At 41.6% G+C, this 22,046-nt stretch overlaps 1 protein-coding gene across 4 annotated transcripts in view; it reads right to left on the bottom strand.

Moving 5' to 3' along the window:
- auts2a (activator of transcription and developmental regulator AUTS2 a) overlaps positions 1–22,046 on the bottom strand; it is a 986,792-nt gene that overhangs the window by 139,348 nt on the left and 825,398 nt on the right. For all 4 annotated transcript variants that reach the window (XM_068008151.1, XM_068008150.1, XM_068008149.1 and 1 more), the window contains exon 6: positions 5,754–5,802. In XM_068008151.1, the coding sequence (XP_067864252.1) occupies positions 5,754–5,802 (49 nt within the window). The remainder of the gene's footprint in view (positions 1–5,753; positions 5,803–22,046) is intronic.

Below are 22,046 nucleotides of genomic sequence, written 5' to 3' on the forward strand. Positions count from 1 at the left end.
ATTGAAATACTCTATTAAGTCAGACATTGTCTTTAAAAAAACGATTTAACAAGATGAATTTAAGGGAATAGCAAACACCTCCCTCTGGCTAAAACATATTAATTACTAAGTTGGTTGAGTGAATTTGACAATTAGCCGCAGCACATGGCATGGGTCCCAATGGCAGGCGTCAATTCTCCAGCTGCCACACAGTGCCAAAGGCAGATTAATTGCTTAATGACCTTTATTGCAGTGGAGAAGGCCGGCTCGAGAAGACCTTTTAAAAAGGACTCTCCATCTAAAATGAAGCATAAAACAGACTTAAGTCACCAAGGTCAGGCCAACAGGGTGAACCTTTAATATGTCCCCAAGATATGATTACATACTGGAAATGGACTTAAAAGTATTACACTATATTGATTTTGTAAACAGTGGAGTGCTTTCACTCCCACGCTTGTTGAGCGCTTGACCTTGATGCCTTGCCAGTACTTCCAGTTGAAACACCCTTTGACCTCCTGCCAGTATTGTCAATGATCATTACTTTGAAAACATGTTCATATTTCCACAGTGGCACTCCTGGGCAATTTACCAGTGTCTACTAACTATTATGAGTCTGATACAACCTTTATTCCTGAAGCAAATGGTGACCAATAATTCATGAGCTAGTCAGGCATGACACTGCTTTTGGAACAAGAAAATTTATAGCACAAACTGACTTTTAAATGTGAATTCAGCTACAGTTCTGGGTGTGGACAATTTAATTTTTTTTGGAAGAATTTACCTATCTGCTTCATGCAAGATCATAAAGTACTCATAGCTACATGTAGAGCGGTATATAGACAGGTGTGTAGAGGCATACAGACAGTTGTATAGAGGCATATAGATCGTTGTATAGAGGCATATAGATCGTTGTGCAGCACTATGTAAGCATGAGACTGATATTGATTTTTGATAGGCAGCCAAAGATTTAAAGCTTATGAGTCAAGAAATCAACACTGCTGGCCAGAGGATGCAGAAACTACAGAGTTTATTCTGAACTGCTGACACACAGGCAAAAGCAACTTTTGAACTGAAGTAACCTGAGTTCAGTCGATGGCCTGAGCTGGCTGGAACCGGTTTGAATTAGCTAAGTTTCGTGAAAGACAAAGGAGATGTGATAAGACACAAGTCCTTATTTAGAAAAGGAGTAATGAGGTAATGCTACCTAAGTCCTTGGGACAGAGCCAATGAGGAGAAGACATGGACTAGGCGAGCAAGCTTGAACCAACAGGAGAGGGACAGCACAGCTTGAAGAGATAAGATTCAGAATAAGAATGAAGAATCTCGGGCGTGGAGCCAGCGAAGACTCCGGAGACCAACCATCGCGGAAGTGGAAGAACCTACGTCAGGGACGTAGAGACGACGTCGAGAGAGAGAGAGAGAGAGAGCGGGACGCCTGGCCAGCGTCAGCTCTCTTTTTCGGGTATTAGCCTTTATATTCTGTGACCACTCAGGGAGTGTCAGAGAAACCTAGTGGGTGTACGTTTAGATCCTAGTTTGGGTATAAAACTGTATAACCTGGTGCAAACTGCATGTCTATATCTAACCAGACATATAAGCTATATGTATATGATCTAACGACGTGAATCAAGCGAATTGAGAGTTAAGAGAGAATTGAATCTTCTCCTCTTTGTACTAAGCCAATAACTGTAACCTATGACCTCCGGTCAACAACACAAATAAAACCTTCTACAAAACAAAACAACACAACTTTAAGAAACAAGTGAGCGTTACACATCAAGTAGCTGTGAATGTAACCCAGACCCAGATTTCAGTAGACAGTTCCACACAGTTACAATCAACTACCTGTAACGTTACGTTGATACTTTTTATCATTCTATGTTCCTCTTGATACTTCACTAGTCTCCTTTTTAGGATGCATTCTATTAATTTCTTAATTACTTTTGTCAAGTCTGTAGTTCCCTGTTTTCTTCCCCCTTCTGATAAATCACATTTGCCTCTCTCTAGTCCCTTGTCACAACACACACATTTATTGATTAACAATTCCACGTTTTAAAACCACTCCTAATTTCTTACTAAATCAGAAATATGGACTGTAAAATCCAGAAAATAAGTTGCACCCTCCAGCAGTTATTTTACAATCTGTAGACCAGCGCTTGGTTACCAGGTGGTGTGATAGTTGTTGGCAGTTTGAAATAAAAACTAAGGGCTCCCCAAAAGCTCAGTTGGTAAGTGTGGTCTATGTGTGGTAACGAGTCACACTGAGTTATACAGAGTAGGAAAGTCCCATTTTTCATCTTGTACTGTGCTAAGTTAATTAAGCTGAGCCAGGGCAGTGGCAAGGGCACAACAATTAGCTGAAGTGTTCTCAGCTAGGGTGGGGAGAACAACCCAGGGTTCCCATTCGTGAGTGGCCAGTGACCCCGACTTGAAGAATGCACTTGTAGGTATCCATTGAGTAAAAAGAAAGACTTGCATTGATATAGAGTTTTTCATGACCTCAGGACATCCCAAAGCGCTTTTCAGCCAATTAAGTACTTTTGAAATGTAGTCACTGTTGTAATGTAGGAAACGCGGTAGTCAATTTGCAATTAACAAGGTCCCACCATCAGCAGTGCAATAATGACCAGATAATCTGATTTAGTGCTGTTGATTGATATTGGCCAGGACACCGGGGGGAGAACTCACCTGCTCTTCTTCGAATAGTGCCACGGGATCTTTTACATCCACCTGAGAGGGCAGACGGGGCCTCGGTTTAGCATCTCATCTGAAAGACGGCAACTCTGACAGTGCAGCACTCACTCAGCACTGCACTTGAGTATCAGCCTAGATTCTGTGCTGATGTCTCTGGAGTCTTGATCCCACAATCTTCTGACTCAGAGGCGAAAGTGCTACCAACTGAGCCATGGCTGACACTGGATTGGGTTCGGCCTTGGTGTTCCCTACAGCTGAATAGCCTACAAACACGCTCTGTTCAGGTTCAGACATGAACAACAGTCACTTGGACAAGGTTCCAGAGGGCAGGCATGGAATGAGTCCCTGCCTTCAGCAGAGATGATGCAATACTGGGCTAACACAGAACTCGGATTAAGATTCCAGTTTCTATTAACTTATCACTGTAACAAAGACTAGTGTGGAGCAGTTACAAGCAATTATTCAGGAAACACCTTCCTGAGTGAAGAGATACCCAGGTACAAAACCTCAACATAAAAACTGGCCCTCTTTTAGTTCCTGACCTGATATATTTTCAATACTAGGCACAGTGAAACTAAAAGGAAGTAGGTAATTATAAAAAATGGGGAGAGCTATAAAGCACCAATGAATGTAACATAAAATATTATATAATTAGTTCTCCATATTCTAAAGCGGAATTCAGGTCAACTACAGTCATCTGTGAAATTAAGTCTTTCTGTCACTCAAGCATTCTAAAATGAGTACTTTTATTATAATAGGCTGGATTTTGCTCCGAGCGGCAAATGAATGGCATCAGCCGCTCATTAGATTTGGACTTGCTCATAGACTTTTCATGGGCCTTTGTACTGCAAGTTGCTCTTATCCAGTGCAGCACCTCTCCTGGGCATCTGGGACCTGTGTGAACAAGCGAAGCAACTGGGATGAGGGGGCGGACATATGAGGAGAGGTTGAGTAGATTGGGACTCTACTCATTGGAGTTCAGAAGAATGAGAGGCGATCTTATTGAAACATATAAGATTGTGAAGGGGCTTGATCGGGTGGATGCAGTAAGGATGTTCCCAAAGATGGGTGAAACTAGAACTAGGGGGCATAATCTTAGAATAAGGGGCTGCTCTTTCAAAACTGAGATGAGGAGAAACTTCTTCACTCAGAGGGTGGTAGGTCTGTGGAATTTGCTGCCCCAGGAAGCTGTGGAAGCTACATCATTAGATAAATTTAAAACAGAAATAGACAGTTTCCTAGAAGTAAAGGGAATTAGGGGTTATGGGGAGCGGGCAGGAAATTGGACATGAAGCTGAGTTCGGATCGGTCAATGCCCTGTGGGTGGCGGAGAGGGCCCAGGGGCTATGTGGCCGGGTCCTGCTCCGACTTCTTGTGTTCTTTAGATTTGTGGTTGGGATCAGATCAGCCATGATCTTATTGAATGGCGGAGCAGGCTCGAGGGGCCGATTGGCCTACTCCTGCTCCAATTTCTTATGTTCTTATGTTCTTATGTATCCCCTTAACCAATCAAATTGAAACATGTTAATAAGTCATGCAGATACTGACCAGGAAGTGTAAGTCAGAACAGTGAATTCAATGTCAAATCAGTTAGAGAAAGCGAAATAAAGAGAGGGTACGAAATATTGAATTAAAAGACAGAGATAAAAGAGACAGAAAGAAAATGTTAAAAAAAGGATTTTTTAAAATGTCCAACAACAAGTAAAATGTGAAGGAATGAGAATCCACATTTGTAAAAGTAAATTTTCAGTGCCAGAGAGGTTGTTCAGCAGTCATTAAGACTTTCCACGCCATTAAATGTTTGCTTAGACTTAAAAAAAACTTGACGTACCTTTTTCTGACGAGGCTCCTTCGTTTCCATCAGGGCAGTAGAGGAAATTTGCGCGGTTGCATTCATTTCAACGAGGAGTCAGCCAGCGAGATGTCGTTCTCACGCAGCTTACAGAGGAGCGGGGCATCTGGTACAGCAACTTCTGGATTTCCGTGTTTAACTGACGGACGGTCGCCGGAAGTTGCTGCACCAGATGCACTGAAATAACGGCGAGTCCTGTTAGGCTCGCCGTTATCTTTAGAACAAAATCCAGCCCAATATATCTCATACACATCTGTATGGAGTCACAGATGTCTGACAATTTGATACCAGTTAGGAATAAACACCTTTAAACAAACAACAGCCAATTCAAAAAAGCATTCCTAACAACAATAGCAAAAAATAATGTTTAAACACAGTATATCTTAGAAAATGGCCCCGACTACAAAAATATTATTCCCTCACACACCTGCCTTGGAGCAAATATTTAGATTATCTCTTCACAATAAGACTCCTTTCAAGTGGGATTTCTCCAATGCTTAGGAGAGTGAATACAAGTTCCCTGGAACAAAACAGTCGCTATGCTTTCCTTAATCTCCCCACCCCCAATAAAAATACCAACAGCCCAAGTTTCCAACACCTGCATTTACATTTATCTCTTGTCACTCGTGCTGGCAACACAAATTAACATATGGCATGAAGAAAACACTCATGAGGAGGAAAAAGGTTATTTTCATGGAAATAAGGGCAGAGGGAAATATACCAAAGGACTATTTGTGTTGTGTTTCCTGGCAATGTTTTTTTTATAAAAAGCTGCTGTTGATTTAAGGCCACACAAAGAAACCTTAATCCTTTCACAGGAACTAAATCACCTCAAAAAACTGCAGTAGGATAAAGAATCTCTGTCAAGCATGGCTATTCACAACTAAATGGGTGCCACAAATCAAACTGTATGAGTAAACAAAGATGAGAATGTGGGAAATACATTCAAATCCAGAAAGAAAGCAGGGGGAAGAGGAAAGGCCTTTTGTTCATCAATCATCCTTTGCTTCTACAACTTGAGAGCCCTTCACCCTAGTTACCAGCAATGAAGTAGGAATGTTGATTCACTGGTTGCCCTCTTTTATACTGGCTGCAAACCAAAATGGAAATACTCAAATTTGAATGCTTTTCCCTGCAATTAGCAGCTTAAAAGTACCACTTCACATATGGCCTAAGGTCAGTAGGCCTGTTCAGGAGACAACTGGTGATAGGATGGGATGTGGCCTACCTTTACTTGTGGTAGTATTGAAAAGTTTCTCTGAAGTGGCATCCGAAACCTAGAGGAGAACAAAAAAGTAAGTTATATTTTGATAAAAAATATTCAGAAACATTACAGTTTGAGAAAATTAATGAAGAATTTCTCTATGTAGTTACTTCAACCCTCCACAAGATAGAGCCAGAGTATTTTTTTTAAAAAGATGCATTTGAAGGTTACACCTTAAGGTAATCTTATATGTGCATCCCTGAACTACATGCTCAACCAATACTCAAATCTGGAGTATAATGATTTTGTTTTAGGTTTTCAACTAGCTACTGCGTCTTGTCTTTTGCCAACCACCATTTTTGTTTGGCTAGATAGCTACAGAAACTGTTGTAACATTCTGGACTGGGAGACCTCGTCGTCCAGCTCAACATTCCATACCTGGAGATGAGAGCTCCACCTTTTTCGACGTTATTTGGCACAGACACAACCACTTCCTCCATCTCACGTTGTTACAAATGAAAAACCTTTTCTTTTTTTTAAAAAAAACATATTTTGAGTTGTAATCATCTGCGCTTATTTTAAGCATGAAAGTCACGAAGCAAGCTGCAAGACACGTCTACACAGATTACGGTTTTTGTCCTCCCCATCCAACTTAAACCTTTAACTTAGCCCAGTATCACAGGGTCACCTTATTAGCATCAACTGTGCTTCCTTTGCACCTTTTCACAAAGAAATTCAGCTTACTCAATTCCAAAATTAAATCACAGTTCCAAAGAGGCAAACTATTGAAAATTCTAAATTCTAACTTTAAAGAAATATAGTAATCAAGTTAGAATATGAAACTAAAGATGCTTAAAATAAATGGTAAACTCAGATTTCTCAATGGTCTCTCTCAGTTCCTTGGTATAATATTGTACTTATTTTTAAGTGAAGGACATTTTAAAAAAGGAATGGTAAACATGAGAGGCAGCTACCCAGCTTTTACACACACAAGATTTTTCATCACAGCCGAAGCCCCCGCCCGCCCGCCCAATTCTTAAGGGGCTGCTCAGAGTCCATCGCTCCCTCGTGTCACCTTCAGAAGTCATTCCATTCATGCGGGAAACTCAGTCCTGGGAATCAGAGCATTCCGTGAGGCAAAGAGTGAGCTGCCCTGGCAGGAGGGCAGTAACAGGGGGAAGCACTCGGCAGTGGGGTGATGCGCTGCCACTTGCAAGACACATGTTTAGCTGCTAATTATTTCCCAATCCCTGCAGTTCAAATGGGCGATAAGTTGTCACTTAGAACAGCACGGAGACTGAAGTGCTACGGTGTTCTTGATCATCCATTATCAGCAGCTGCCAGGGTGCAGCAGTATCAGGTTCTGTGATAAAGCACCAGCCTGACACAAGAAAATCATCGTCCCCCTGTGAGGAGGCTCTTTCCTCTCATTAAATGTAACCTTATCGCTTGAACACTGCAATCCTTTGCAAATGACAACGCCACCTAATCTTCATTTTCCAACAAGCAAATCTGACAGCACCCTCATTTTTTGTTTCGACTCCTGAAACACATAGTCCGGCATAAATTAATCTTGTCAGTCAGAATGTATGAAAGAATAAAAAGGGGACCCCCCACAACCCCCATCACCGTGTGTGTGCGCGTGCGCGAAAAACCGAGGCAGGGAATGAGATAGCCAGACGCAGCTCAAGCTAAAACTCACAAGGTAATTATTGGACTCATGACAGCTTAACAGCAAGTTGGAATGGCTTCTGAAGGTTAAAGATAAAGGAATATTAACACTGTTGTGAACAGTGTTCAATTACATGCACAATTGACTGGGGTGGTAGTATAAATCTGATTCCTCTTTTTTAAAACAGGGAAAGTCTAATAAAATTGCTACTCACTGACACAATAACTAATTTCATCTATGTCCTGGTTTTGCACAGTACCATCGCACTTGAATCAAAATGTCACTGCTGTCAACTCTTCATTGGCGTCTGTGCCAAGTACCTAACTCACTCTGCACCCACGCAGATTGTTCTTGTGCCAGTGTAACTAACTGATAATGCAATGATTTGTTTTGATTTGTTTTGTATGCAATCATCTTAATGTTGTATTTTTCCTGGCAATTTTCTCCCTTCCTCCTCTCCTGAAGGTGTTGAGTTCTTGTTGGTCAATGATTCCATGGCTGCCCGCCCACTCTGCTACCTTGCTCAAGTGGGTCATAGTCGTCCGTGGCCTTTAAAAAAAGTTGACTGTCAGCGGTTTATTCAACTGAGGGAAGGGGATTACAGCTGTCTGATCCTGTCCTCACCTGACATCGACACAAGGACACGTCCAGCAAGGATTGGTGCCGAGTTCATTATCAGGTCAGTAGCTTGTGTAAATAGGAGTTATTGTACTCAGAATTGGAAGCTATAAGCAGCTGTCCCTCTGTTGCTGTACTAAAGGGTCCAGTTAGCACTCGTGATTACATGAGCAACAGCAGCCTTATGGTACCTCATCCAAATGACCATTGTTTATGTGTGACACTAGACAGCGAGTGACAGCATGCTGTTGTCTCCTGGTGGGCATTCACAGCTGAGCCCAATCCTGAAGAGATTGGGAGTTGAAACTCTTGTTTACTTTTTCCCCTTCCCTACCTTAGGAGGCCAGTGGTATTAGCTCACCGTTTGCTCCAGCACAAGAACTGAACCTGAGGCCGTCCAGTAACATTTATTTAAAATCTTGTGTGCTCCCCCATTTATGTGTGAAGTGACTGAAGTGGATTGGGAACATAGGAACAGGAGTAGGCCTGGCAGCCCCTCGGGCTTGCTCCACCATTCATGGAGATCATGACTGATTGGCACCTCAACTCCATATCTCTTGATACCCTTACCTAACAAAAATCTATCAGTCGGAGTCTTGAAAACTCCAACTGACCCAGAATCCACAGCCTTTTGGGGGAGAGAGTTCTAAATTTCTACCACCCTTTGTGTGAAATGGAGGATTGAGAACTGCTTATTTGTTCATTAATACTGGAAGATTAACGATTGCCTTTAAAGTTACGAATGAATAATTTGCATTATTGATGGTTTATATTGTTGGTTTCTGTTCTGTTCAGTAGCACATTGGTTCCTCTCAAATGGGATACTTTGGCAGTGGCATTGAATCTTTTGAAAGAGAAACCAACCCCGAGATGGAAGTTTGCATTTGCAATTCCCTACACACAGCAAGTTCACAATTACAGCCAGACTGCGATGCATAGGATAGAATATGTTGCGTGGCCTTAAGATTTAAAAAGGAAGAACAAAAAGGAGCTGAGCAATAGACACTAGGAAGGTCCCCTGGTTTAATCCTTGCTCCGTGTTGGGTGTGCTGACCTCAGCTGAGGCTACAGTGAAGATGCTACAGTTGGCTTCAGTGTCCTTTCCTTAAGCTAGAGACAATCAACAACAACAACTTGCATTTATATAGTGCTTTTAACATTGTAAAACGTCCCAAGGTGCTTCGCAGGAGTGTAAACAGACAAAGATTCGACACCGAGCCACATAAGGAGATATTAGGATAGGTGACCAAAAGCTTGGTCAAAGAGGTAGGTTTTAAGGAGTGACTTAAAGGAGGAGAGAGAGGTAGAGAGGCAGAGATGTTTAGAGAGGGAATTCCAGAGCTTAGGGCCTAGGCAGCTGAGACAGATGAGCTGAGGGCACAGATAGACACGTGGAAGTATGATATCTTAGCTATTGCTGAAACATGGCTTAAATAGTGGCAGGAATGGCAGCTCAACATTCCTGGTTACAGGGTTTTCAGACGAGATAGAGAGGGGGATAAAAAAGGCGGGGACGGCGGCAACATTAGTTAAAGAAACAATTACGGCTGTGAGGAGGGATGATGTGTTAGAAAGATCGTCAAATGAGGCCATATGGGTTGAGCTGAAGAACAAAAAAGGGGCAATCACACTGCTGGGAGTGTACTATAGACCCCCAAACAATCAGAGGGAGATAGAAGAGCAAATATGTAGGCAAATTTCTGAGAAACGCAAAAGCAATAGGGCAGTAATAGTAGGAGATTTCAACTACCCTAATAATAACTGGAATACAATCAGTGTAAAAGGTATAGAGGGCGCAGAATTCTTAAATTGCATTCAAGAGAACATTTTTAGCCAGTACGTAGCAAGCCCAACAAGAGGGGGGCAGTTCTGGATTTAGTTTTAGGGATGAAGCTGGGCAGATGGAAGCAGTATCATTGGGAATGCATTTTGGTGGTAGTGATCATAGTTCAGTTAGGTTTAGCATCGTTATGGACTAACCTCGGTGGTGGGTAAATTATTGGAATCAATTCTGAGGGACAGGATAAACTGCCACTTAGAAAGGCATGGGGTAATCAAGGACAATCAGCATGGATTTGTTAAGGGAAGGTCGTATTTGACTAACTTGTTAGAATTTTTTGTGGCGGTAACAAGGAGGGTTGATGAGGGTAGTGCATTTGATGTATTTTAGCAGGGCTTTTGACAAGGTCCCACATGGCAGATTGGTCAAAAAAGTACAAGCCCATGGGATCCAAGGGAGAATGGCAAGTTGGATCCAAAATTGGCTCAGGAAGCAAAGGGTAATGGTCGACGGGTGTTTTTGTGACTGGAAGGCTGTTTCCAGTGGGGTTCCGCAGGGCTGGTCCCTTGCTTTTTGTGGTATATACTAATGATTTGGACTTAAATGTAGGGGGCATGATTAAGAAGTTTGCAGGTGATACAAAAATTGGCCGTGTGGTTGATAGTGAGGAGGAAAACTGTGGACCGCAGGAAGATATCAATGGACTGGTCAGGTGGGCAGAAAAGTGGCAAATGGAATTCAATCCAAAGAAGTGTGAGGTAATGCATTTGGGGAGGGCAAACAAGGCAAGGGAATACATAATAAATGGGAGGATACTGAAAGGTGTAGAGGAAGTGAAGGGCCTTGGAGTGCATGTCCACAGATCCCTAAAGATAGCAGGACAGGTAGATAAGGTGGTTAAGGCGGCATATGGAATACTTTCCTTTATTAGCCGAGGCATAGAATATAAAAGCAGGGATGTTATGCTGGAACTGTATAAAACATTGGTTAGGCCACAGCTTGAGTACTGTGTACAGTTCTGGTCACCACATTACAGGAAGGATGTAACTACACTAGAAAGGGTACAGAGGAGATTTATGAGGATGTTGCCAGGACCAGAGAATTTTAGCTATGAAGAAAGAGTAGATAGGCTGGGATTGTTTTCTTTGGAACAAAGAAGGCTGAGGGGTGATTTAATTGAAGTGTATAAAATTATGAGGGGCCTAGATAGACTGGATAGGAAGCACCTATTTCCCTCAGCAGAGGGGTCAATAACCAAGGGGCATAGATTTAAAGTAATTGATAGAAGGATTAAAGGGGAGCTGAGGAAAATTTTTTTCACCCAGAGGGTGGTGGGGGTCTGGAACTCACTACCTGAAGGGTTGGTAGAGGCAGAAACACTCATCACATTTAAAAAGTACTTCGATATGCACTTGAAGTTCCATAACCTACAAGGCTTCGGACCAAGTGCTAGAAAGTGGGATTTGGCTGGGTAGCTCTTTATTGACCGGCATGAACACGATGGGCCAAATGGCCTTTCTGTGCCGTAAATATTCTATGTTTCTAACTGAAGGCATGGCCGCCAACGGTGGAGCGATGAAAATCGGGGATGCGCAAGTGGCAAGAACTGGAGGAGCGGAGAGATCTCGAAGGGTTGTAGGGTGTTACAGAGATAGGGAGGGGCGAGGTACCGGAGTGATTTGGAAGCAAGGATGAGAATTTTAAAATAGAGGCATTGACGGTTCGGATCCAATGTAGGTCAGCAAGCACAAGGGCGATGGGTGAATGGATCAGGGCAAGATTCCCCCTCCTGACTGATCTAGAGCAACCCCTGGCCATCAAGAGCTCAAAAAAGATTCACGAGGAACAAGCTCTGAAATTAAATTTGAACACATTACAACAATCGACTTCTTTCAAATGAAGGATGCAATTTTTCTCGGGACTTGGAGAAAACTCTTTGAAACACACAGACCTCCATTCAAAAGCGAGGAGAAGGACAAGAAAGTTGCCACATACTTCTGAAGCTCAAGAAAGAAATTCATAGAATAGATTCGAAAATCAAAACAAGAACAAAATGCACCGCCACGGGAAATCTGTAAACCATAAATGAGCAGACGGCCCTTGCAAGCTGATTAGTTTGGCAAATCCATGCAGAGAAAGTGTGAAAATACAGCAAATATTTAGGGGAATATTTCATGAAATCAATATATTATTTTTAAAATTAGAGATCCATCCCATTTTTGGATTATTGATATGCCTAAAAATCATTATTTTAAAATTAACTTTCGCATTGAAATAAATAAAATGGTGTGATTGCAAACAAATCAATTAGAAGTTAGAGAATGATTTAGTGAAATATTTCTTTTAAACCTACAGGTAAAAACTCTTAAATTAATTTTAGCCCAGTAATCAGGATTTGAACAGGACAAAAGTTGTGCATTCTGAGCATCTGTGTAATGTTTTCTTTTGTTAAGATTTACTGAGAACATTTTTTGAAGCTCTTTTAAAACTACTTGATTAGGTGTTAAAAAAGCAAAATACTTCGGTGTTAATTGTGCAATGGAGGACATATTGGGTCAGTATTCCTTTTAAAACAAGCATTGTTTTGAAAATATAATGAGCAAAATCTTCGTAAGACTACAGTTTACACGAAGACCGCATTTCTGAGAGTATTTTATAAAATCTGTGATATTTGATCAATTCTGCGCACTTAGGCAATTGATAGTACACATTGCAGCCACGGTGCACTGGTGGTGGAGGGAGTGGACGTTTAAGGCGGTGAATGAGCTGCTGATCAAGGATTGTACCGATGGTCAGTGTCTTCAAGGAACGAGATAACAGGAAGAAATTGGGAAAAAAACACAAGTAGTAGTGGAAATTGGATTGCTCAGTCTGAAAATGTTGGGCTGTATGGAAGATATCTATCAGCTGTTCTTTTGGTTTGGAACCTAACGGAGGTATCAATATCCTTATGCTACACTCAACTGATTTCATGTTCTAGTCGACAGGCCAGTGCAGCTGACAGACAGGAAATCTGATGGAGTCCAACACGTGTCCTGTGAGGAGATTCGAAAAATGCCTCCAAGAAACAGTCACTGAAATTTAATGCAGTTATTTCACTATTTTCCCCTCCACAATGTTTTTAAAAGGAGCGACGTCAACAGGGATTACTGGCTTGGAAGAAAGAAATGCCTGCTGACAAACATTCAGCTCATGAGGTTCTTGCTGCTCACAAAAGTAACTGATTGAAGGTGGCGGTCGACAAGCCGAACCCAAGGTCAGTTAAAAAAGTATAGTTTCGAGAATTCTCAACCCGATAAATTTTCACAAAACTGCGATTTACTTGAAAATCCTATTTCAGAGACTATTTTAGCATGAAATCACAACAGATTGGATCTACCAGCACTCTCAACACTGTTGCTGAACATGCTCCTCCATTGACAGTAAGGACTCACATGGTCAATATTTTGATAATAAAAAACTTTTACCTGTTCTGAAATGCCGATGGCATTACAATCCTCAAAATGAAACTATAAGATGGGATTTTCCCATTAGGATTAAATGAATTAAGGAGTAGCTTCATTAAAAAAGAAATGAAAGTATGCCCTGCCAGAAAGAGCAACTTATCTTTATACAGCATCCTCAGAGCACTTTACCTACAATAAATAATTTTGAAGTGCAGTAACTGTTGTTATATGGGCAAATACCACTTTGCACGCAGCAAGATCCCATAAACATCAATGAGATGAGGGATCACTTAGCCAATTTTTTTGAGCCAGTTTCTATTTAGAGTTCTGAAGAATTTGGGTTAAACAAATTTTGTTAGCAAGATGGGCATGACGATTGGCTAAATTGTCGCTAGGCGATTGTCGATGGAAAAGAAAATCAGCTGGGATTCCCACTCTTGATTGCTATCCATGCATGTGGAGGTCAGGTAAGGACAGGGTTGACTTTGACTGTGGTGACCTCCACCGTCAATCATTTGTGGGCACCCCTCTGCCTGGCTCACATGTGAAGAGGTGAGGCTAAGGAGGGCCACTGGCATCCATGGGACTTTAATGCAACAAGGAGCCAATGTCTTTAGGAGAGGAGAACATTGAAAATCGTGCTGACAACTGGAAATAAATTAACATAAAATATGAGAAGCACGGACAGGACAATCAAGCCAAACCCCAAAATCAGGTAAGTGAGGAAGGGCGACCAGGTCAGGGAGGTAGGGGTGACCAGGGTGGATGTAGTGGTGCCGATCCGGTGGGGGTGGTGCCACAGTGATCAGGGACAGGGCAGCGGCAGCCATCTGGGGAGGGGGAAGGAGAGCGGCAGCTGGCAGGGCCCAAGTTCTTTGAATGTGAGGTCGGGAGGAGTTGCCGAATTTCTAGGCCCCTATTTTTTTTTAAATACTTCAAAATATAGTTGTATACAAATGAATCATTGCAAGTAAAAACCACACCTTAAGTAATTGCAGGAGTCCAAATCACCATTAAACGGCAGCTTGCTTTGCCCATCCCTAGATATGGGAGTCTGTAGAGGTGAAATCTGTTGTTCTAGAAACCTGTCAGCCGGCAAGAATTACTAGCTGAGCAAGACCACATGTTTGGACGCTTGTAAGGATAATGCAAAGTTTGCAGCTTTTAGATAAAAATGTTAGGAAACTAGAAAATAGACATGCCCGTTAAATAATTTTACAGTTAATTAGTTTTGTGCAGCATGGCTGGGTTCAGATAACCCAAATCTCAGTAAAATTAGGTTGGAGCCCCTATGGGGACTTGTACTATATTTTAGATTGACTTTGCATTGAACTGAACTAGGACCAAACATCTTTCAATCCAATCAAAGCACAATTACTAATGATTCATAATCTCACTTTTGCTTTAGGACAAGGGTGAGCATCTCTTGATGTCAAGAATCCAATGGCACAAAAGTACTCTGATCTTTACTGTGCCTTAACTGTGCCCAGATCCTGTGATGAACTTAAATTCAAGATTATCCCATGAATTATAGAGTGGGTGCTAAGATTGTTCAGGAATTCAGGTGCAGGAGGCTGAAGTCAGTTCAGTTTAAGAAATCTGAATGTTGTTTTCTTATCTTGCTGTAAAAAAAACTCCTGATTACACTAGAATTTTCAGGAACAGGAAAAAAGACAGACTTATATTGATCTAGAAATTTCAATTGAAGTTTCTGCATAAAAATTGGAAATTCCTAATTTTTACACCCATTTGTTTTATGCAGAAGGCTATTAATTAGGAAATATTCCTCAACAGTTTTCTTCCTATTTCACAATCTTTGCCTTCATAAAGAAAGCAATGCTTTGCGTAACAGTCAGCAAACACACTGGCGAACGAAGGGTTAAAACATACTGAAAGGCCTGCTTCAATTTGGTTAGGTTTCCATGTTCCTCTACTGTTCTCTTGAGCAGGTTAAAATCTCCCTTCCACAGACTCACATCTTTCTCAAAGGGGCAGTTACTGCAGGGGAAACAAGTCATTACTTGTCCAGTCTCTGTGACATACAATCAGAAAATCCCCCCCTCCTCCAATTCGAGTCTGTGGGGTTTGACCTGAAAGAAAGACCTCCCAGCTCTGGATATCTGCAGGCTTTGAAGTCCTGTGCCATCTCCAATCCCTGTGGAGAGCCATCATCAGACCCCTACTTTCGCCATTTAACAAACACATTCAGCAGAATCTCTTCCTTGCAGGTCTGACAGAATGAACTCTGTGGGGAGTTTCTGGTAGTTGAACATTTCAGCCACGTTTCACGCCAGGATGAAAAGCTCCATGGTAAATGCACTGAAGCAACTGACTGTAGTAAAAGCCATCTCTCCTGAAGGCATTTGTTTATTTTTTGTTTATCCCTTCTCCCCTTAAGACTTTTCAATGCAACCAACGTTCCTTCAGATGAGAGGATGGAAGAGTCTGGACCTGGAATCTCGGGATCACCTTTTATCAAGGAAATGTTGTAGTCGGCCTCCAGGCAATAACATTCAAGCCCCTGAGCCAAACACAAAATGCTACACTTTATAGTAACATTTTTGTATCTGTAATGCTTGTCATCTACATTATGTTTATCGAGGCTGTCTACCAATTTTCTTCTCCTCACTGAGGAAGACTGCATGTTTCTCCTTGCCAACGAGCCATTTTGACTATTTTTGCTATTCACCTATTGCATTCTGCAAAACCCACCTCCCCAATTTCAATTTCTGCCCCAACATGTCCCACTGAAACAAACATTCTATCAAAAGAAAATCGCATTCCAGGGATACAGCCACCAAAACAGTTCCTCTCCCCACTCCAATCTCTGTGGTAAAAGTAACATTCATCACATAGCTAGCACAGAACATATTCGCAAAACAATCTCAACATTACCCACTAACTCAGCCACAACAACATCGCCTTCCACAAACAGTACGATCCATCCCGCGGGGTCTTTGAATATCTTGGACTCTTCCTCATACCCATATCCCACAATCTCCACTGGCCAGCTGACTACAGCCAAGCTTTTCCAATCAGTGATGTTTTAACAGCAGTAACTCATTTATTTTAAATGGGCTACCGCCAGCATTAAAATAATATTCATCGGAAAATCTGTGCTTTCTTGTTCAGAGACCTGATGTAAAGCCCTCATGTAAACTCCGCAGGAGTCCGCCTCCAATGTAGGAGATTACAATTCTCAGGCAGCACCATGCGACTGAGGCTCCCTTACATGTACAAAGGAACACACTTCTTTCTTCATATAACAATCTCTGCTGTGGAGACCCCCCCCTAATCCTTTCTGTTCTTTGTACTGCATTAGTAGCCTTAGACTCACTCCCTTGCCCTGTCTATGCCACAATGGCAACCCCAGTCCACTCTCCCCAAGTTATACCGGTAACCCAGGTCTGCTCCCTCCCACTCTCTGTGCTACATCACTGAACCTAATCTACTCCTGTATTACATCATCGACTCCAGCCCAGTCCTGGGCAGCTACATCGGCAGCCCAGACCAGATCCTCCCATTCCCTGCTGCATTCATATTGTCTGGTTCCGACTCGGCACCACAAATGCTGTAAGAAATGGAGGGAAAAAATTTTGCAAAGACAGAAAGATAAAAACAGAAAAGGGCAAGTGATAAAGTGAAAGTGAAAGGAAGAGTGAGAAACAGAAGTGAAGCTGAGAGAGAGAGAGAGAGAGCACATACGAAAGCACACACATGGAAGCACAAGAACCAGCAAGCACACGAGAGAGACGAGAGAGAGGATAGCACACCATGCAAGAGAGAGTTGGGAGGGTGAGGGAGAGGGAGAGAGAGAGAGATTGTCTTTGGAATCCACTGGTTATTTAAAAAATGCAACAGAAAAATGTTCTAAGGCTCCTGGCCAGACACCTCCATGATCACCATCAATGATACTCACTAATCAACTAGTAAGGAGGCATGTTTATTTCTATCCTTAAGGCGAACACTTCTTCACATCAGCAACTTTAGCACCAATATATGCAAACTAGTTAATCACTTGGCCTTCAATCACTTCTATAACCTCTCTGCCCACTTGGTCTTTACCCACATCTATGCATTTATCAACTCATGTGTTGATACTTGAAGCTGTTAAGTGCCAACACAGATAGACGCTGGGATAATAGTTATAACAAATGAGCTCCAAACCTAATATCTCAGTTTGCACTAACTTGTAAATACCTGAAATTTGGCCCACTTTTAGCGGGAGTTCAGCACTATGCTGTTTTCAATAAAAGCACACGCACTAGATGGTCACTTGTCATGGGTACTTTTATTGCATAGCATGACACTATGTTGTCAGCAGCAACTAAATGGTTTTTTCACGTTCTGACCTCTGGCATTAGCAATCTGAAAAATCTGTTCTGTTTTGGTTATACATATGTATTCTTTCATATTACCTGTATTGTCTGTGTCCATTCATTACATCACTTTCCACATCATCCAATGTCGAAGACACCCATTTACTTGCTCTCTCTTTTGGAACATCTGTCCATATCTGCCGGGGGGGGGGGGGGGGGGGCTTTAGGTGAGGTACGAGTGCACGTTATCCATTTCTGAAAGCCTCTCCATCTCTCCCTACTGTGTTATGTATCACTAATGCTTTTTCTGGGGGACTTCAAATTCAGATCGTCCCATGTTTGGGGAAATGATTAAATTTAATTCAAACCAGCCCAATTATAGATGTCTAATAGATATTCCTAATTTTGGATATTCAATTTTATGCTGACAACACTGGTTGAGGTTTATAAAATTAATGAAGTACGCATCAGAATAACATCCACAACAGCTTAAACCTTGCACTAAAGGTTACATTTTTACATACAGCTTGATAAACATGTCTGACTGCATGCTCAAAATGTAATCAATCCAGCAAACAGTTAACTGGTGTTCCACAAGAACTGACTTGGATATCCAAAATGTAAACCATCCAATGAAATAGAAACTCAAATCTAGTCGTCATTTTTTTTGGTGCTTAATATTCAATTTGATATTGTGATATACATTAGCCACTGACTGGTGTGACATCCATTTCCTGACTGCCAATTTACACTGTTACAGGGCATACCTCACCTACTGGCTCTTTCTTCTTTCATCCATCCGTTTACATTGCCCAAATCCATCATAAATAAAATAGCTCTCAGACCAACTCAGGAACCTCTGACGTCTTCAGCTAAATGACTGTCAAGTGTTCTCTTTATCATTTCAAACAGATGTTACTAGACCACACTGTGCTAAGCTACAGACTAATCATTTTGTTCTACAAGCTGTTAAAAGGTCAGCTCTCTGGAACCAAACTAAAGATTTCACTGGGACTTCATTGGAAACTGAACAGTGTGCCAGCCAATGCACAGAAATTGCTCTATGGAAGTGAATGTTTTCATGCTCAGTGGAAAGATTTTCAAATAAATAGAAAATAAAGAGGTATGTGAATTACCACTGAATAATTAGTGACAATGAATACATACGTGTCAATAGTTAGCTTTTCAATCTGACCGTCAGCTCGTCTGCGTTCTACAAGAAAAATCAGCTTTTTTCCCATTGACATTGGAGGGCATCAATTTCAACCAATCATATTATTTGGAAGGTGGGACTAGAGCCTGTGAGAACCATCTAGATGCAGAGCGGGATTGGAATCAAACATTACTATCTTCCATTGTTTTTTATGCACAAACTTTAGATGGAAACATTAAAACGAGGGCTGCATACAGTGACACCACTATTTCCAGAGACGGTTTGCTGTGAGTCCTGCAGTAAGATCCGCCCCATCTCCAACACATTGGCTGACATAGTGATGTCAACTATACACATCTCTTTTGTTTGCTTCTCTTTTTCTCTCTGCAATATATTTCTATTCTCACCCTCTTCTCCAGTCAGTATTCTTCAGTTGTGATGACAGGATGTATTACATCAGGGATTTCTCAGTGCTGTTCCATATCAGTTGACATGAGGTATGCTTCACAGGATAGAACTTCACTGTAAATGTACTCAACCCAATTCCACAAGACCCTTCATTTGCCAGGAAGCACTCCACATAGCATCCTATCCAAAGAACACCAGAACCCATTGATGAAGGGATAAGCAAAACCGAGTGTAAGTTGGTCGAGATCCAACACGAACCTCTGAATCAAACTCTTTAATATTCCATCTCCAGATCAGTCCGCTGTATGGGAAATGAATGATCTACTGGACTTAGCAACATCTTCTCACTCCACAAATTCACTGACTCTAAATTGACTTAACCCTTTCAGGACTGAAGCAGTTTTAGATAAATGCAAAATATTGATCATCTTTGGTGCGCCTACTAAAGAGCCATCTGTTACATTACACATCACATTTAGTAATTCATCACAATCCTGATAAATGCATGGTTTACTTGCCAAAAAATCTGCTTGGATCGAGATTTCCAGAGACGGCTTCAAAAAAATTGACCAGTTTGTAAAGCTTGTACATCAGCCCACTTAATTACTCATGATGGAGCTGAATCTAAATTAAATCTCTATTACACAAAATATAATTTTTTGCACAAGGTTGTTAGTGTATGAAGGATGGCTAACAGGTGCTAAACTGACAACACAATGATGATGGAGGCTGGAAAAGAACACCAGATCCTAGTCAGAGCAGATCATCTGCTGTTGCGTCTTTCCCTTTCCCAACTGATCGCTGGCCAATATCGTGCTATGTCCTTCTAGCTGTCAGCTCATGTCCTGAACCTACCATCGCATGCTTTTTCTAGCTCCTCCCCATCAAACTGGACTGGGTTACACTCCCTTCCCAAAGGTACAGTTATACTGCCACTTTCATGTCAATGTGAAGTAATATCAGGTGTCCATTGTCACAAGAGTGGCAAAATAATTGAATCATTCAGGCCCTGATCCAACTCTCAAAGGGACTAAAACCACAAGATATTAGAATCCAACCCACTCCCACTCCTCCCCCCCAACCCCCGAGGAGATCACTTTTAAGTTCACCCCAGCTGCAGTATAACTCCAGCCTGTCGCAAAACCATATTTTGTTTCTTGTCCTCCTTCGGACCTCCAGGTAGGGTTGCCAACTGTGGTTGGATGTATTCCTGGAGGTTTCATCACATGACCTCCCAACTCCAACAGCCCTACATAGTCAAACAACTTTTTTCCCCCATTTCCAATATTTCTATAACTAATAAACAAAAGTGGTTCAAAGAAAATTTAAAAGGCAATTTTTTTTAGTGCCCCTATGATGTTTCTCCTGGATTGCTCGCAGCAGTTTCCAGGAGATTAATCTTCCATTCCTGGAGATTCGGCAACCCTACCTCCAGGGCATTTCCGAAACATACTTTTCAATGTTTTAATATTAGCAGAAAGCAGACTAGAGCTCTTATAACATTAGCCACCAAGGGAGTGCACAGCTCCTCTGAGGCTGGCCTCAGTGAGCACCCCTGCAGTAAAGCTTTGGTCAGTAGTCTGCACATCACACTCCAAGACCAGTAGCTGCCATCTAACAGCTGCTTAATTTTGGCAACTGATGCCTAATAAGCATATAGAGTGCAGGTCCCCATGGCGATGCTGATAGTCCAGCACTTGGAGCACTGTTTCAGATGCTTACTATGTCCCCACAACAGTATAAGTGTAAAAAAACAATAAGTGCTGGAAACACTCAGCAGGTCAGGCAGCATCTGTGAAGAGAGAAAGAGAGTTAACATTTCATCTGATGAAAAGGTCATCGACATGAAACATTACCTCTGTTTCTCTCTCCACAGACGCTGCCTGACCTGCTGAGTATTTCCAGCTTTCTGTGTTTTCATTTCAGATTTCCAGCATCCGCTGTATTTTACTTATGTTTTAGGGTCTAAGTGTAACAGCAGCTTGCCCATCGTTGGAATACAGCACAAAATAAAAACATTACATGCCATATTGCACAAAGGAGCTCTGTTGCTGAAGCAAAGTCCATAAATTCTTCTGAAAGGGAATGAAACATTTGCTTGAAAAAAAGAATATTTAAAAAGAGTGTGGGCAGCAAGCAGGAGAGTGGGATTAAACTAAGTAACTCATGTTAATAAAAAACAATAGCGTAGACTGGAGGGGCCGAATGGCCTATTTCTGTGCTGTGACACGGTACTTTCCATGGTGGATTTGTAGTTCAACCACAACCGCTACTGTTTAAACATACTTCTACTGATGTGCTGTTCCATGTTACAGACCAAACCTTGCTTGGAGATTTAATTTCATATGATCTCAGTCATTTAGAATTACTATTTGACTCATCACAACTTATGTCCAGAAATGGTCTTACCATGGATACGAATAAAAGACCATAGTTACTCGCCTTGCACTCAAATATAAAAGATGTGTACCTCTTGATGAGGAAATACAACTTGCTATGAATTCTGCTTGTTGGAGTTAACAATCATCAATGTAACAATAATCAAATCCAAACAAGTTACTGCAAAAAATACATGTAATGCTATCCTTCCTATGAGCTGACACTGGGATCAGTCAGAGAACTTCCAGCAGGATGCTTGTATCTCCATTTTTACTCAACACAGCTTGACTTGTAACCAGAAAAGAATGGCCAGCTTATTATTCTCATGTGATACGACATCACTTAACGAAGGATGTTATCTGAAACAGTGTCCAATTTATTGATTACATAAATGGTGAAAATACACTAACATTTAATATGTTTTAAAAAAAAGTATGCTGATATTTTCTTGTCACCTGGCATCTTCCTCCAGATTATTCTTAATCTTCTTCCCCTTTGAAATTGGTCCAACTGCGATCAACTGAACAAAGGCAGAATTCTGG

This window comes from Heptranchias perlo, chromosome 28 (assembly GCF_035084215.1).
Source record: "Heptranchias perlo isolate sHepPer1 chromosome 28, sHepPer1.hap1, whole genome shotgun sequence".
Taxonomy (NCBI): Eukaryota; Metazoa; Chordata; class Chondrichthyes; order Hexanchiformes; family Hexanchidae; genus Heptranchias; species Heptranchias perlo.